The 14,513-nt window shown below is 42.5% G+C and overlaps 1 protein-coding gene across 4 annotated transcripts in view; it reads right to left on the reverse strand.

The window, feature by feature from the left end:
• SGMS2 (sphingomyelin synthase 2) overlaps nt 1–14,513 on the reverse strand; it is a 270,340-nt gene that overhangs the window by 105,364 nt on the left and 150,463 nt on the right. For 3 of the 4 annotated variants that reach the window (XM_085641391.1, XM_085641392.1, XM_085641393.1), the window contains one exon: nt 7,367–8,059. In XM_085641391.1, coding sequence (XP_085497517.1) covers nt 7,367–7,821 — 455 coding nt within the window. In that variant the 5' untranslated portion in view covers nt 7,822–8,059. Of the gene's footprint in view, nt 1–7,366; nt 8,060–8,175; nt 8,306–14,513 lie in introns of those variants that run through there. The other variant, XM_085641394.1, reaches the window with a different exon arrangement.

A 14,513-nucleotide genomic window follows, 5' to 3' on the forward strand; every position in this document is an offset into this window, starting at 1 on the left:
TGTTGACATCAGTGCCTGGACTGGCAGATTTCTTGTCACGTGCAATACATAACGGGGCTCTCCAGCCAAGGGTCAGTTTGCCGTATCAGATATACATGCCAGCTTGTAGGCACGTTTTTCTCTACTCTGGATCACCAGTGTCCTTTGGGGCTGGATCTGGTTTCCTCTTGGCTAATCAAGTTGACATTTCGTTCCTTCATTTAATTTAAAGGCCAGATGCGAAATCCCAGTCTGAAGTCATATTTCTCAAGCAAAGGAGCATGAAACACACATGTAACTACTACTCCCAGTTTGACAACCAGTCAATTGAAGAAAGGATTCTCTGAGCCTTGGCTACCAAAATATCATGGAGCACTGAGGTCATAAGTATATATTCTAGTGACACAAGATTAAACATTCCTCAAATTGAATCATGAAACCTATATTGAAAGTTAGTCCTCATTGCTTGAATGCATGCCAAAATGCACCCATTATAGATATTTAAATCTGTTTAGTGTTAAAATGTTACTATTATATTTAATTTAAAGTTGATCATAGTCACATATAAAGGCTGTCATAATTGCTATGTTTCATTTAAAAGTATACTTAAACAGAAAGGTCCTGCAGTGAGTGTCCTTCCTGAGTGAAATGTTGCTCATGACCTGAAATGCTGTGTTGGTGTGTCTTGGCAATGCAATGCATATCTGATCCCTTACAAATAGTGTCACATCTTTGCTGAGTACCAAAAGCAAGAATATGAGCCTTGCTAAGCAGCATCCAAACAAAGCTTACGTAAATGTATCCTATAACCCAACTTTATGAATACCTTACATGCTCACTACAAATATTAGAGTCCTTGTAATCTAATTATTCTTAAAGTCAATATATAATCTGGAATTTATTTGGTTACATTGACTGCATTTTTAAAACAACAGGCAAGTGTTCCACACTGCTTTATTCAAGACACCAGTAACTTCCTCAAGAAACCACAACCCACGTAAACACAGATTTCAAACTCTTTCCTGGTCACCAAGGTCATGAATGCCAAATACCAGGGTATGCAAGATAGATCCACCAGTGCCATATTCTTTCCAGATGTTCAGAATATCTTTATACGAAAAATTTACAAGCAATAGATCTAAGTTGGACTTTTGTAGATACTGAGAAGTTATCCTGACTATCGCAAATGGAACCTGCCCTCTTGGGTCTATGTTGGAGACCCCTCCTAAAATCTGTGGCTTGTGAAGCCCTGCTTAATTCTGCAAAGCTTTTCTAGTTGTCTGCGAATTGATTGTCAATATGCAACAGTAAAGAGCACCCTTGTTTTCATTTAAGGGTCCTGTTGTATGGATTACAAGAGGGTGAAAGAGCTACAGAATGTTTTGAGGGTGCAGGGGTTGAGAGACGTCACAGCAATTCTGAAGTAAATATGGTTGCTGCAGGTATTAATTGACAAATTGGCTGCTTTTAAAGAAGGCTCTTTTTCTCTTGCCTTCATAGACATCCATATTTGACTGAGCATGACATACTCTGGAGCATGCTGATACAGATGGGCATTGATGATGTATAGCAAACTGGAATCCAGGTGTAACGGTTTTTCAACTAACCGAATGTGCATTGCTGTAGGAGGGGTAAGTCAACATACTTCTCCCTGGAGAGGCATGGGCCTAGAAAGGGGAAATACTATCCCTGAGCCAAAATGCTCTATGCTGAATGTAAATCTCCCCCCAACTTCTTTTATTAGATGTCCTTGTTCTTGTACCTAGAACTGAGGCATTGACAAAGAGTTTACAAAGAGTTTATTTACAAAGAGTTTACACAACACAGCGCAACAAATAAAGATGCTGGGGTGCGTTCTGTGAACAAGAGACGGCAGAATTGCGCTCTATCTACTTAGAAGTGGCACAGTTCTGCTCTCTCCCTATACTAGTACACTTGTGGCTGATATGAGTCAAAGCAGGCATTCTTGCTTCATAGTGCAAGGGTGTCTATGTTGGAGCCAGAAGAGTTTTTGTGCAGGAAAAAGTCGCTTCCTGCACAAAACAGTGCTTTGCAGCATTTATCTCTTTCTGTGCAAAGAGGAAAAAACAAGGAGAAAAGAAAACATGTCCCCTCGTTACGGCTGCTTGAGGGAGGTGCAGGATTTTGGAGCAAATAGGGATTAGCATCAAAACCCATAAATGGTTGCATGGGGATGCCCATGCATCACCCATGAAATGCACCCTTGACGCAAAGTAATACAAGGGAGCGCATTGTGCTGCCTTTCATTGCTTTGGGTTACAAACACAAATTGTGGTTTGGGTTGCGTTGTAAATCCCAGCAGAAGATCTTGCGTTTGGTTGCAGAAAAAAGTAACATAAACCTGATGCAAACTCTTTGGGACTATGGGTCTGATTTAAAATTTGGCAGCTCAGCTTTCCTATGCCAGGGAGACAGAGTGAATTACTTTTTAGCCCTGGCGGAGGTCCTGAAGACCACATTTTGAAATTTCCGTCTGGCCAGCAGACATTTCAGTTACTGACAGGAACTGCCGTCAAGGTGGTTCCTGCCAATGTATTGTAACTTTGCGATATGGCTCCGTCAAACATGACAGAGCCGCACTGCAAAGTTCATATTTTTTTTCAAAACAAAAAGCCCATGAAAATTAAAAAAACACTACCCCCCTCGCAATTGGAGTTATCTCTTATAGCGAGGGGGGCATTTAGCAGTTTTCACTGCCCTTTACCACCAGGATTTCCTGGTGGATATGGGCAGTGAAAACTGATCTCTATGTCAGCACATCTAAATTTGGTGGGCAGACATGCAGGTTAACCTCCAATGGCCTTTTCTCCATCAGGCCAGCAGAGGGTTGTAACCTCAGCGGAGATTAAGTAGTCTATGGTGTCTTTATACCAAACGTTTGCCCATAATTAAATCGGGCGGGCTGACAATTGTGTTGGGGCGGAAAGACCGTTGTCATTGCAACGAAGTACACTTTCCGCCAACATATAAATTAGGTTCTAAGTCGTTTGCAGGGCAAACCACAGCCATTCTAAGTATTCCGAATTATTAAAATATAGAAAATAACTGTTTTCACCTTTTGTCAGACTAGATGAACACGAACTAAACCATGTGGGAGATGACACTGAAGATTCGGATACAGATTTGCATGTGGCACTCCTCACCATGAGCAGGTTACAATTGTCTTTAGAATTTTATTAGAAAAAAGGAATTGAAAAAGAACAATGAGAAGCTGTTTAAGAGAAAGGTGGGAAGGAGATAAAGAGGAGACAGGAGAGGGAACGGGCATATGCAGCCTTTAGATAGGATCTCAAAAATCTACCCCTTTACTTTCCTATTACTTTCCCATTCCTTACTTCTCCTGTTAGTCAGGTCTATTAAAGCCCATCATAACTGAAATTCTGTCATTAGGTTCTCCTCCAATTACAAGTATATTTGGTTGATCATCTGTCCTAGGGGCTTATTTATTAAAGCCCTGTGTCACTTTTGCACCACATAAAGTGCTACATGCATGACGCAGGGCTGTCAATCGGATATATGAAGCCATGCAAGGCCACCCTGCATGGCTTTGAGTGGTCTCATAAATCTTGAGTAAGGCAACCCAGCGCAAATCAATGCGTCACCTTACTTTGCACATGGTAGGCGTTCCATGGGCATTGCAGTGGCTTTTCCCGCACAAAACCAATGAATTATTACCCTGTCCCAGATTTACAAATTATGGAAACCTGAGAAAGAGCATTTTGCACCACACATAGAAAGAGGAAAGTGCCTCTTAGGATTGCTTTGTGCAGGAATGTGCAGCTACAATGAAATAAATATATATGTATTTAATAATAAATGGTTTTGATTCTATACATTCGTTTTATTTATTTATATTATGCTGTTTTCTGCACATTGTAAATACAGAAAAATGAATAATATCTGGACGATAAACCATGGGCTCCAATATGGACATAGACAATTATGTTTGTGAGTATATAAGCTAATCCGATTTTATAGGAACGTTTTGCTAGGGATGGAGCCAATAAGAGAGGTGAGTAAGTTAAAATGCACTGTTGAGGTCTGAGTGTGAGCTGCAGTTTACACATCCAAATCGTGCTTAGGACGACTCATCCTTTCATCCATCCCAGGAGGATAAATTGAGTACACTTCAGCTGTATAATAGCAATGAACTGGCAAATCTGTGGTTGGCAACTGCTACGCACAATAAACCCAAGTGAATATTATAAAATAGCTTCATACATTACTGCCCAATGTACCAATTGCAGATGTTGTGGTGTCAAATCTAAACTGTACTGAGAATGTGTTATTTTCAGGAGAAACTGTAACTCATTTGATTGATAGGAAAGGAGGCAGTTTGTGAGATTGGTAGTCTCAAAATAAATTTGACAGAGCTAATGTGTGAGTCTAGAAATTTCAGTGGCACTTTTAAACACTCCGCATAATTCACCACAGACTGACAATGAGGCCATCCAATGAGTTCTGTATCTAGAAATTAGTAAGGAGGACCGAAAAGATGCCTTTACAGGCCGTTTTGTGCTTCTCCCGGGAAGTGTTTTATCCCCAGTTCTTCCGAAACTTAAAAAGGTCCCACACATACAGCAGTACTGGGACGCAGTCACCCGTCAAATTGTGAGAACATGTGATAAGCCTCTGCATGTGTCCCCCCAGCTCTGCCTCCTCACTTTTTGGAAGGCGACTGACCTCTCCCAGGCCGAACAGGCTTGGGCTGCGATGGGCCTTATTATCGCAAAGCGCAACATTGCACAGAAACGGGGGGTGGACGGGGTCCCGTTGGTGAGAGATTGGGCAAAGGATATGGACTCGGCAATGATTGCAGAAAAGACAATATTCAGAGGACGGGGCTGCCCTGGGAAGTTGGACCGCAAGTAGGGGAGGTGGAATAGATACAGAGGCGACATTTGTATCTCCCCTACGATAGCGCGGCGGCGCAAAAGACAAGAAATGTTGGACCAGTTTGTAGCCTCTCCCCTCCCCGTGTAGGGAAGTAAACAATGCATTGACCTACATTATTTGTTGTGTTTGTTCAAGTGTGCATCCCTAGTTATGTGCCCCGAGGATGGCTGACCAGCGACCAGAGGTGTTGAAGCGCTCAAGATTGTGCTTAGATGTATATGGACATAGAGTTCCGGACACACTGTGGGGGGGTTGTAATCACTGTACGTGATACATGATGTATGCCGATACTATGTTGCTGAAAATAAAAATTGTTTTTTTTTTACAAAAAAGGTCCCACAGAGTACACAGTGGATAGAGAAGGGAATTTAGATTGTATTTGATTTGGAAGATTTTAAGTGATATATCTAAGAGTTCATTAAAAAATAAATTTTGTTACAGAATTTTTGGTCTGCACAAATTCTTTGGGTTAGATTATCTCCCAAAGTATCCTTTTGAGAACCTTTAGTTTTTCAGGCAAGGAAACCCAGCAGCATTAATGTTTACACTGACAAGTAAGTACAATAAATACAAAAGAAGTACAAAGATGATACAGCCTGAAGGCTAACAGATAAATAAAATGGACAAAAGCTCTTCACTACAGTAAAGTGTAGTAGATAAAATTATTTTGCCATCGAGGAAGTGCACCACCGGAATTAAGGCAAAGAATGTCAGTGTTAATTCAGAAAGGGAAAAGTCCACGTTTTCAAATTCAGAGAATCTCCATGCAGTGTTTTAAACGAAACTTTTGTCAGGCAAAGACAGCCACACAGTCACAAAATGCTTACATTTGAAGTAAGGAGAAAGTCCTAAATCACTTTTTATTAGGATAGACAATGAGTGCATCCTCTTTGCCATGAAAGCCATATTACAAAAGAGACTCTGGTCCAACTAATCTATATTGAGATTATCTCCACTTTTGTGTTTATAATGATGAATGCTATTCAGGCATATTTGTTTCATTAATGTAGGGTATCTTATTTTATAAGATGCTGGACTCTTGCCCACAATTATGTGGCATGCTTCATCCTCGAGTCCACTGCTAAAGACACCTTGTCCTGGATGAGATACACAGAGATGTGGTGGATGCAAACAGCTTAGGTGCAATGGCATCCAGCGATCACCAAAAAGTATAGGGTGGATACTAAGAACCCTGTTCCCCCACATTCATGATGCAAGTTGCATAAAAACTTGGGGTCAACAGTCAAAAACTTAGGGCCTGAGTTATATATTGGTGGAGAGGGTACTCCATCAAAATAGTGACGGATTCCCTACCTGCCAATAGTGGTCCGCCCGCCAAAATTTAACTGCTGGCGGACGTTAAGTTTGGCCACGATGGAGACTACTCTATCTCCACCATTGTCAAACTTCTTCGATGGCCCTGTGGAGTAAGGGCCATCGAAGAAATGGCTACATGTCCACCCATCCAATTATGATGGACGGACATGTAGTCATTTTTTACTGTTCCTTACCGTCAGGTAAAACCTGGCAGTAAGGAACGGTAAAACCATTCTAATGTTCTCCTCATCATGGGAGAAGCCTCCCATAGTGAGAGGAGCATTACACTTTTTCTTTTCAAAAAGAAAGTCCAGTTTTGGGGTTATACTGTTTACTGCAAGGCTGCGTCATTCAAATGCAGCCCTGCAGCGGTTCCTGTCAATGCCTTTATAAATGACGGCTTGCTTGTCAGTCATTTATAAATTAGGTGGCGGGCCTCTTCACCATGGGGACAGAGTCATTTACTCCGTCCCCATGGCGTAATGGAGAGCCACCCGCTTAAATATAAATGAGGCCCTTTTAGATTTGCTGCTATAAGCATTGACAAGGTTATAACTTTGATGACGTAGGAGTCTACACTTGTTTGTCCTAATGAATACCCAAGAGCAGTGTTTGGGATTATACTATAGGGCAGAAATATGTTGACTTTGTAGTATAGACCGCTTGGTCCTAATATCCCACTATAGGTCTCCTTTGTGTTTAAGCTTGTGAATGGAAAATATCAATAATAAAATCAAAAAAACTGTCTACTAATACACAGTTGTAACTGCCTCTCATTCTAATGTGGAATATTTCCACGTGTCCATAACTGCTCTGAAACAGAATTAAAGTCAAGGGCCCTCATTATAAGTTCAGTGGTAAATTCAATACCTGTGCAAACATTATTACAGTGGGATCATCGGTATTAAGAGTTATGTGATCATTAATAGAATTCAGGGGCATATTATCAAGGACAGGCGATAAACTTATCGCCGCTTTAGCGTCCGTTTTCGGGCGTAAAGCGGCCTATTATGTCTTCAATGCATCATTGAATAAATTTAAAATTGGAGATAATCTCAAGTAGGTTTGTTGGACCATAATGCCTTAGTTTATATGAAAGAGTAACAATAACAAAAAGCCCACTTCGATAAGCATGTATGGAGACATTACTTACTTATATCTGAGAAACAGCCACTGTGCCAGCCAAACTCCAACGAGTATCATCCCATTTATTTCCGATATAGAAAAAGCCCATTTCACTCGATCAAAGTAATCAAAAAATTTGTCTGGCAGGGGAGGGCTAAGCTCCTTGGGGGGCACCCTCTCGTGCACCACTGTGATCATGACAGTCGTAAGCACCATGTTCAAGAGGGCGTAAATGAAGGCGATGGCTGTCTTCCACCACTCCAGTGGAAACTTGTTCCGAGACTCAGCGGGCATAGAAATCTGGACATAGTCCGGGTACTTTTTGGAGCCTTTCCGCAGACCATTAGATAACATCTTTGGCTTGTTCTTGGCATTTTTATCCTCTTCGCTGGCCTCTGGGGTGGGCCTGGTGTAGCCATTCGGAACCTCGATAGCGGGTGCTTCCATAGGCTCATCAACCTTTTCTGTCACAACGGCATCCATGAAAATGATAAGTATAACCTAGCTGTAACTTTGTTTGCTTTTAATTTGTTTTTAAATCAACGAGTCTCCTTTATGCTTGACTTGTATGGCTATACTTTTCGAAGAGGTAAAAAAAATATCAATTCAGCTTCTTTTTTCTGGTCATTGGGTACTGGATTTCAGGTGTCGATGTATAGCAACTTTCTTACTGAACAGAAAAGGTCCTTTTATCCCTTCCTGGGAGCGGTCAGATGTTCATCTGTAAAAAAAACAAAGCATGATTACATTTAAATGTTTATCCATGCCCATGATACTAATACCCGAGAAAGAAAGTAAACACCAGCCGAGGTGACGCGCACATTCCTTCCTCTTTACCTGCAGTGCCACAGGGTCTTGGTTGGGGTGGCGGGTGTTAGGAGGTGGCAGTACAGCCGAGGGGACAGTGATCTTTCAAAGCTGCCCCCAGCATCTCCACCAGGCCTCCTGCCATTTCCTTCTCAGGCCTGGCACGGCAGGGCATTGTGACATCACCAGTGACAGTTAGCACATGGGCCAGCACTTCCTGGAGGACATCCTAGTGGATGACAACAGAGTCTTGGCTACGCCCCGGTTGCTATGAGACCAGGCTAAACGGAGCTGTGGCGTTGCTGCCTGTCCCTCCGTCAAATACCCGACTCTACCAGGTGCGTTTCAACCTCTAAAACGGGCCGGTGCTGTTTGGTGTTACCTACCGCTGATTCTAAGAGGGCCCCACAGTCACTAATGATAGAAAAATAAACTCGCTTTTTAAAAAAATCATGGAGGGGTAGATTTCAGGGGACAACCCTCCTACTGACATTCGGAATTTTTTAAGAAGGGCATGGTTGGTTATTACCAAATGGTTCTAGTGTTCTTTTTTATTTTATTATTATAAATAATACATGTCCACTTCCATGGCCGATATTATTTTTAAATGGACTATCAAGAGAAACATGAATAAGACTTTTAGTGTCTCGCTCAAAAAGGGCCTTTTGGAGAGGATACTATAAGAAACAGCGAGTATTTGTACTTCATCTTTTTACATTACAATTCTGTTATAATTTAAACAAACCACGCTCTCTCCAGCACAGCTGATTAGAGGCTCACCTGCCACCACTGAAATTAGCCTATTTTAAAGAGGCAACAGTGAATGTCTATAATGCATAAAACATATCAGTCGTTTAGCTTAGCATCACTTTTTCAAGTATACAATGAAACTGCTCCTCCTCTTTGGAATGAAACAGAATTAACAGTGAACAAGGAGAGGTGCCTTTGAATGTTGGTTTTTAGTGTAGAGCAGCATTTTCTAGGGAGGTATTGTACCATTTTCGGAGCGACAGGCAAATTGACATTTTGCTGTTTGGAAACCACCTGTTTTAGCAACGAGGCACTATTTGCAGCCATTTGCTTTAATCTCGAGCCCTGATGTGGTCTCTTGTGGTCGAGCTGTAAGCCACCTGCCCAGAGCAGGCTTAGCATAGCACCAGTCCTTCTTTCAACACTAGGATAATAAGTTAGGTCTGTTGTACTGTACAACCTAAAAGTGCTTATTAATCAATAAGAAGTTGGGTGGAGCAATCTATCTATCTATCTATCTATCTATCTATCTATCTATCTATCTATCTATCTATCTATCTATCTATCTATCTATCTATCTATCTATCTATCTATCTATCTGTCTGCCTGCCTGCCTGCCTGTCTGCCTGCCTGCCTGCCTGCCTGTCTGTCTGTCTGTCTGTCTGTCTAAGATTTTCTGTAAAGTACCCGAGATTTGACTACTCAGTGCCCATCCTAAATTAACCCCATACCACTAGGGCGACAGACAATTTCATATTTGCCTTATTGTGAAATCTTATGAAAAATATTTAATCTTACATTTATTTGCTCAATAGACGAACAGTACAATCTCAGTGACACAATCACAGTCATAGTAGCACATTACAGTCACAGAAGCAGTGCTGCCCCCAAAGAATCACTTATAATCATTTCAAGAACTCTGTTCAAGATCATTCATTCCCCAATACATAACCCTGTTTCTAGTCCTCTTTTAGTGAAGGCAGCAGCAAACAACATTTTTCTCATCAACTCCCTCCATTGTTCTATTTCCTTTGCTGCTTGAGAGTCAGTGCAGGTATTAGGTCTGTCTGGTTGGAAAATATCTGTTGTGGGTTTACCAAGAACTTACAATGGGCTTTTTGGCCTGCTCATTTCTTACCATTGATTGATTTTATTGTCACTCTCTTTTGCTTGCTTTTTTTATGGCTTTACTTGTCCATCTTGTATGTCTCCTTCCCCTGGAGAATATCCTCTTTACCATCCTCTAGATTTGGTTGACTTATATCCTTGCACTGCCTGCTCACTTTTAGGAAGTACATTTGTTTCTTTGGTTAAGCAAGTGTTTGTGTGTTTTACAGCTTTCTTTCTGGTGCCCCCCCCCCCCCAAAAAAAATGACCTCCACCCAGCATTTTGTGTTTCTCTCTTGTGTACTACTTCCTCTGCCCCCCATGCTACATGTTGTTCTTTTCCTTGTGTGCTTCTTCCCCGCTCCCTGTGTTGACCTCTCCTTCCACCCCATGTAGCTTTCTCCCTCATCTGCTGTCTTTCCGCTCCTCCTTTGACATTTCCTCACTATTGTGATCTATTTTTAATTTGCACTTATGCACTCTAAAATTTAAATTTCTTCATTTACCAAGCAGATTAATTTTGGATCAGTAAATAAAAAACAGTACAAATGGCGCTATGTCCTCTGTTGGTGCACACATCTGTTGTTCTGCATGCACATGGACATTCCATTAGGACCAGCAGTTGCATCATTACCTTTTTGTTAGAATAAAGTTTGTATTTTAAAAAAAAAACAATATTGCAAAGCATTTGCTCTTTCTCCCCAACGATTGTTGTCAAAAGGCATTGGCAAAGCCAATAGGTTTTAGGGGCAATTAACATTGGCTTGGTCAATGCTTGTTCAACATATGTTACTCTTCATCCACTGATCACTCCTCCACATTGCACTACCACTTTGCTAAAGGGTGTGCGGGGGTCTGGTGGTTACATGCATGGTATAGCCACCCTCATTAATGCCAATAACGTTCAAAGAGTTGTAAATCTATAGCCAATAATCCTTTCCGTGGGCGTGGTTGTAGATCGGGCAGATGATGTTTACCATTCAGCTGAATCATGTTTCCCACCGTGTGCTCATTTCACCAGTATCATTTTCTCAATAAGCAATTATTAAAGGGCATGTCCAGACCATGTGAATGTAAACAGCAAGCGCATGGCATCTGGGGCAGGCCCAGTACTTTCTGGGTATAGAGTGTTGTAAGGGTCAAGTGAATTCTGTGTAGACTTTAGCATTGTGCCAATTGCAATTTAGCATTTCCTAACACCCGCTTAGCAAACTGACAAGACCCTTGTCATTCTGTTTCTGCTATATCCTCCTTGTAGTCCCGATCCCATGTTGCTATTAATGCCAATGGTGGGACCTTGCAATCTCCCCTAACGGCTCAATATAACACTTCCACTCCTGTGTTCCCCAGTGTCTTTATGAAACCTGCCCATGTTGTTCTCTCTGCCTGCACCAAACGTGCATATACCAGGAATTGACACTTCTGAAGATTAAGCTGCCTTTAACGCTCAGCAAACCCTACAAATCTGCCATTCTCAAACAGGTGCTCCATCTCAGTACATTCACCCTGCAACCATCTTGTGATCACAGTGTCCATTCATACACAATTTAGTCAGAGCCCACAGTGGTGCTTGGTGCTCGACAGAGGGGTTGGACACACTAGCATGCCCGATGGGCTAGATTGAAAATGCTAATGTGTGGGGCAGTGCTAGAGTGCCCGAAAAGCGATTCCAATGCTGATGGTGTTCATTCAAGATGACCACGCAGGTTCCTGCTTTCTGTCCACATCTTTTCCATGTATTGGGCATTAAGTGGACCACATAGGAGCAGGGGCGGCTCCTCCGCTAAGGCGGAGGAGCGTCACCCCACTGCTCTGTGAGCAGGTGAAAAAGGAAAAATAAAAGGATCATAACGCATTGTTATGATCATTTTATTTGTCCGTCCTTGCTCAGCTGGTTAGGGGCGGACGGGCTGGCGTATGTCAGAGGAACATGGGGAGGAGTGGCGTCACTCTATTCTAACTGCGCATTAATGTTTGGCTTGCCATCTCGGGCCGGTCAAACAGTCATGAACACTTTGCATGTTCTCCACCCAGGCTGCCTGCCCAGGCTCCCACTCTCTCTCTGAGCGCTGAACCATGGTGCTCAGACGCTATCAGCAGCGTCGTTATTGGCTAGGGGAGTCTGGAAGCCTGGGTGCTTCCTGTATCTGAATTGAATTGAATTGAATGGGGTACTTATAAAGTGCAAATGTCGCTCCGGAAGGAGCCTCATGGCGCTGAATGGATAGAGGCAAGCCCAGACCCTGATCGTGAGGCCTTGGAACCTAGATAAGGGCATGACTAAGTTCATCTGAGGCTCCAAAGATCCATGTTTTTAGGGCCTTCCTAAACTGCATTTCTGTCTCTAGGAATCTCAATTTGCTTGGCATGAGATTCCAAGCTCTTGCTCCTAACACTGCTGCAGATTTCCCTCCCCGCGTTTTAAGTCGGAAACCAGGCAATTTGAGGAGGTTTGCCGATGAGGATCTAAGTGTCCTTGTTGTAGAATATGGTGTAATTCTTGCAGAAAGATATACTGGACCCAGTCGTCGAGCTGCTCTGAAGGTGGTGACAAGAAGCTTAAATAAAATTCCCTTATGTTGCGGAAGCCAATGAAGAGATTTCAAAGCAGCTGAGGCGGAGGCCCTACTAGAAAGTTTCAGTACCAGGCGGGTTGCTGCGTGCTGAACTACCTGTAGCCTCTTCAGGGTAGATTTGTTAGTACCCGCCAGGAGGCTATTACAATAGTCCAGAGGTGAGAGTATCAATGCCACCGTGACTGTTTTCCTGGCAGAGAGGGGGATGAGGTTGAATAATTTTTTTAGAGTTTTAATTAAACCAAAGCAGGTCCCAGCCACTTTAAGTGCATGCGGCTTAAAAGAAAGGGAGGTATCGAATAACACTCCCAAATTTCTTGCCACTTCCACAGTGGAGGGGGGGGGGCTGCTGCCTCCTCTGGCCACCAGGCCTTTGGTTGAAAGGGATTGTCTTTTCCTATCAGCAGGATCTCTGTCTTATCTGTGTTGCAACGCAGATGGTTGCTTTTCATCCAGAGGATGACCTCCTTAAGGCAGAGTTTGACATTTTCTTCTACACATGTGCAATTGTTATCCAGGGACAGGATCAACTGCGTGTCCTCTGCATAGGATGTAATCTCAATCCCAAATTATGTAATGAGGTAAATGAGCGGGGACATATAATTATTGAACAGGAGTGGGCTAAGTGAGGAGCCCTGTGACACTCCTGCTGTAATGGAGCGTTCGGGGATAGAAAGGCACCGAGGGAAACCGCTTGCCTCCGATTGGTCAGGAAGGACTAGATCCAGGCCAGAACAGTGTTGGAGATGCAGCAAGATATTAGTCTGGCCAAAAGTATGTCATGAGAGATGGCATCAAAGGCAGCAGACAAATCAAGCAAATTCAGTACTGCCTTCCTGCCACTATCTGTAATATATTTTAGAGTGTCTGTTATCTCAAGGAGGGTGGATTCTGTGGAATGTTTGGGGCTGAAACCTGACTGGTGTGAGTGGAAGGTCTGAGAGTTTTCAAAAAAGTTTGAGAGCTCCTTGTAGACCATTCTTTCAATCATTTTGCCCAGAATTGGCAACACGGATATCGGGCGAAGGTTAGAATGGTTGGATGAATCCACATTGTGTTTTTTCTTTAATGGTTTTACTATAGCGAGCTTCCACTTGTCAGGCACCTTACCGGAGTCTAGAGAGGAGTTCACAATATGGTTAATTACTGGATTAACCATATCCATAATTTGGTGTAATATCACAGGGGGGCACGCATCCAGTGGTGAGCCTGATTTACAGGCTATAATTGAAGCTTGTGTGGCCGAAAGTGTGACAGGTTAAAAGGTATGCAGGGAGGGCCTATTGTAAGTATGATCTACTTCCTTATCATTAATGGGATCTTGTTGAATAGGTGTTACAAAATCCTTTTGGATGTTCTTAACCTTATCCTCAAAGAATATGGCTATATCATGGCAAAGTGCCTGGGAGGGGGGAATTTCAGAATGTAGCACTCTGGGGTCAATGAAGGATTTTACGATTGAGACTATCTCTTTTTGATCATGCTTGGCAAGGGCTATTTTGTTAGTAAAATAGTCTTTTTGGCAATTTAATAGCAGTATGATATTCTTTCCTGTATGTTTTAAAAGCATGCAGATCTGCTAAATCATAACCCCTCCTCCACCTACGTTCTAGTTGTTTACAGCGTAGGTGTTGCTTTGCAAGATCTTTTGTAAGCCAAGGGTCATTTTCCTTTACTACTTCTCAAAGAGTGTTTAAACTGAATTAATTCCTCATTTATAGCCGTCATCCATGTGTGAAAGTGAGAGGAGTCCTCTGTAGGATCACCAGTTAAGACTGGCTTACTTTCTTGGGCAAGTTTGGGCAACCCGGGGTTGGAGGCTACCAGATGCCACTTACGTTTAGGCAGCGCTATAGTGGATTTCTTAGCTGCTAATGCAGTGTTATGCGCTGAAATGGTCAGGGGGATAAAGCTTTGATCTGACCAGGCTTGGGG

The sequence above is a fragment of the Triturus cristatus genome, chromosome 2_2 (genome assembly GCF_964204655.1).
Source record: "Triturus cristatus chromosome 2_2, aTriCri1.1, whole genome shotgun sequence".
In the NCBI taxonomy this organism is placed as follows: Eukaryota; Metazoa; Chordata; class Amphibia; order Caudata; family Salamandridae; genus Triturus; species Triturus cristatus.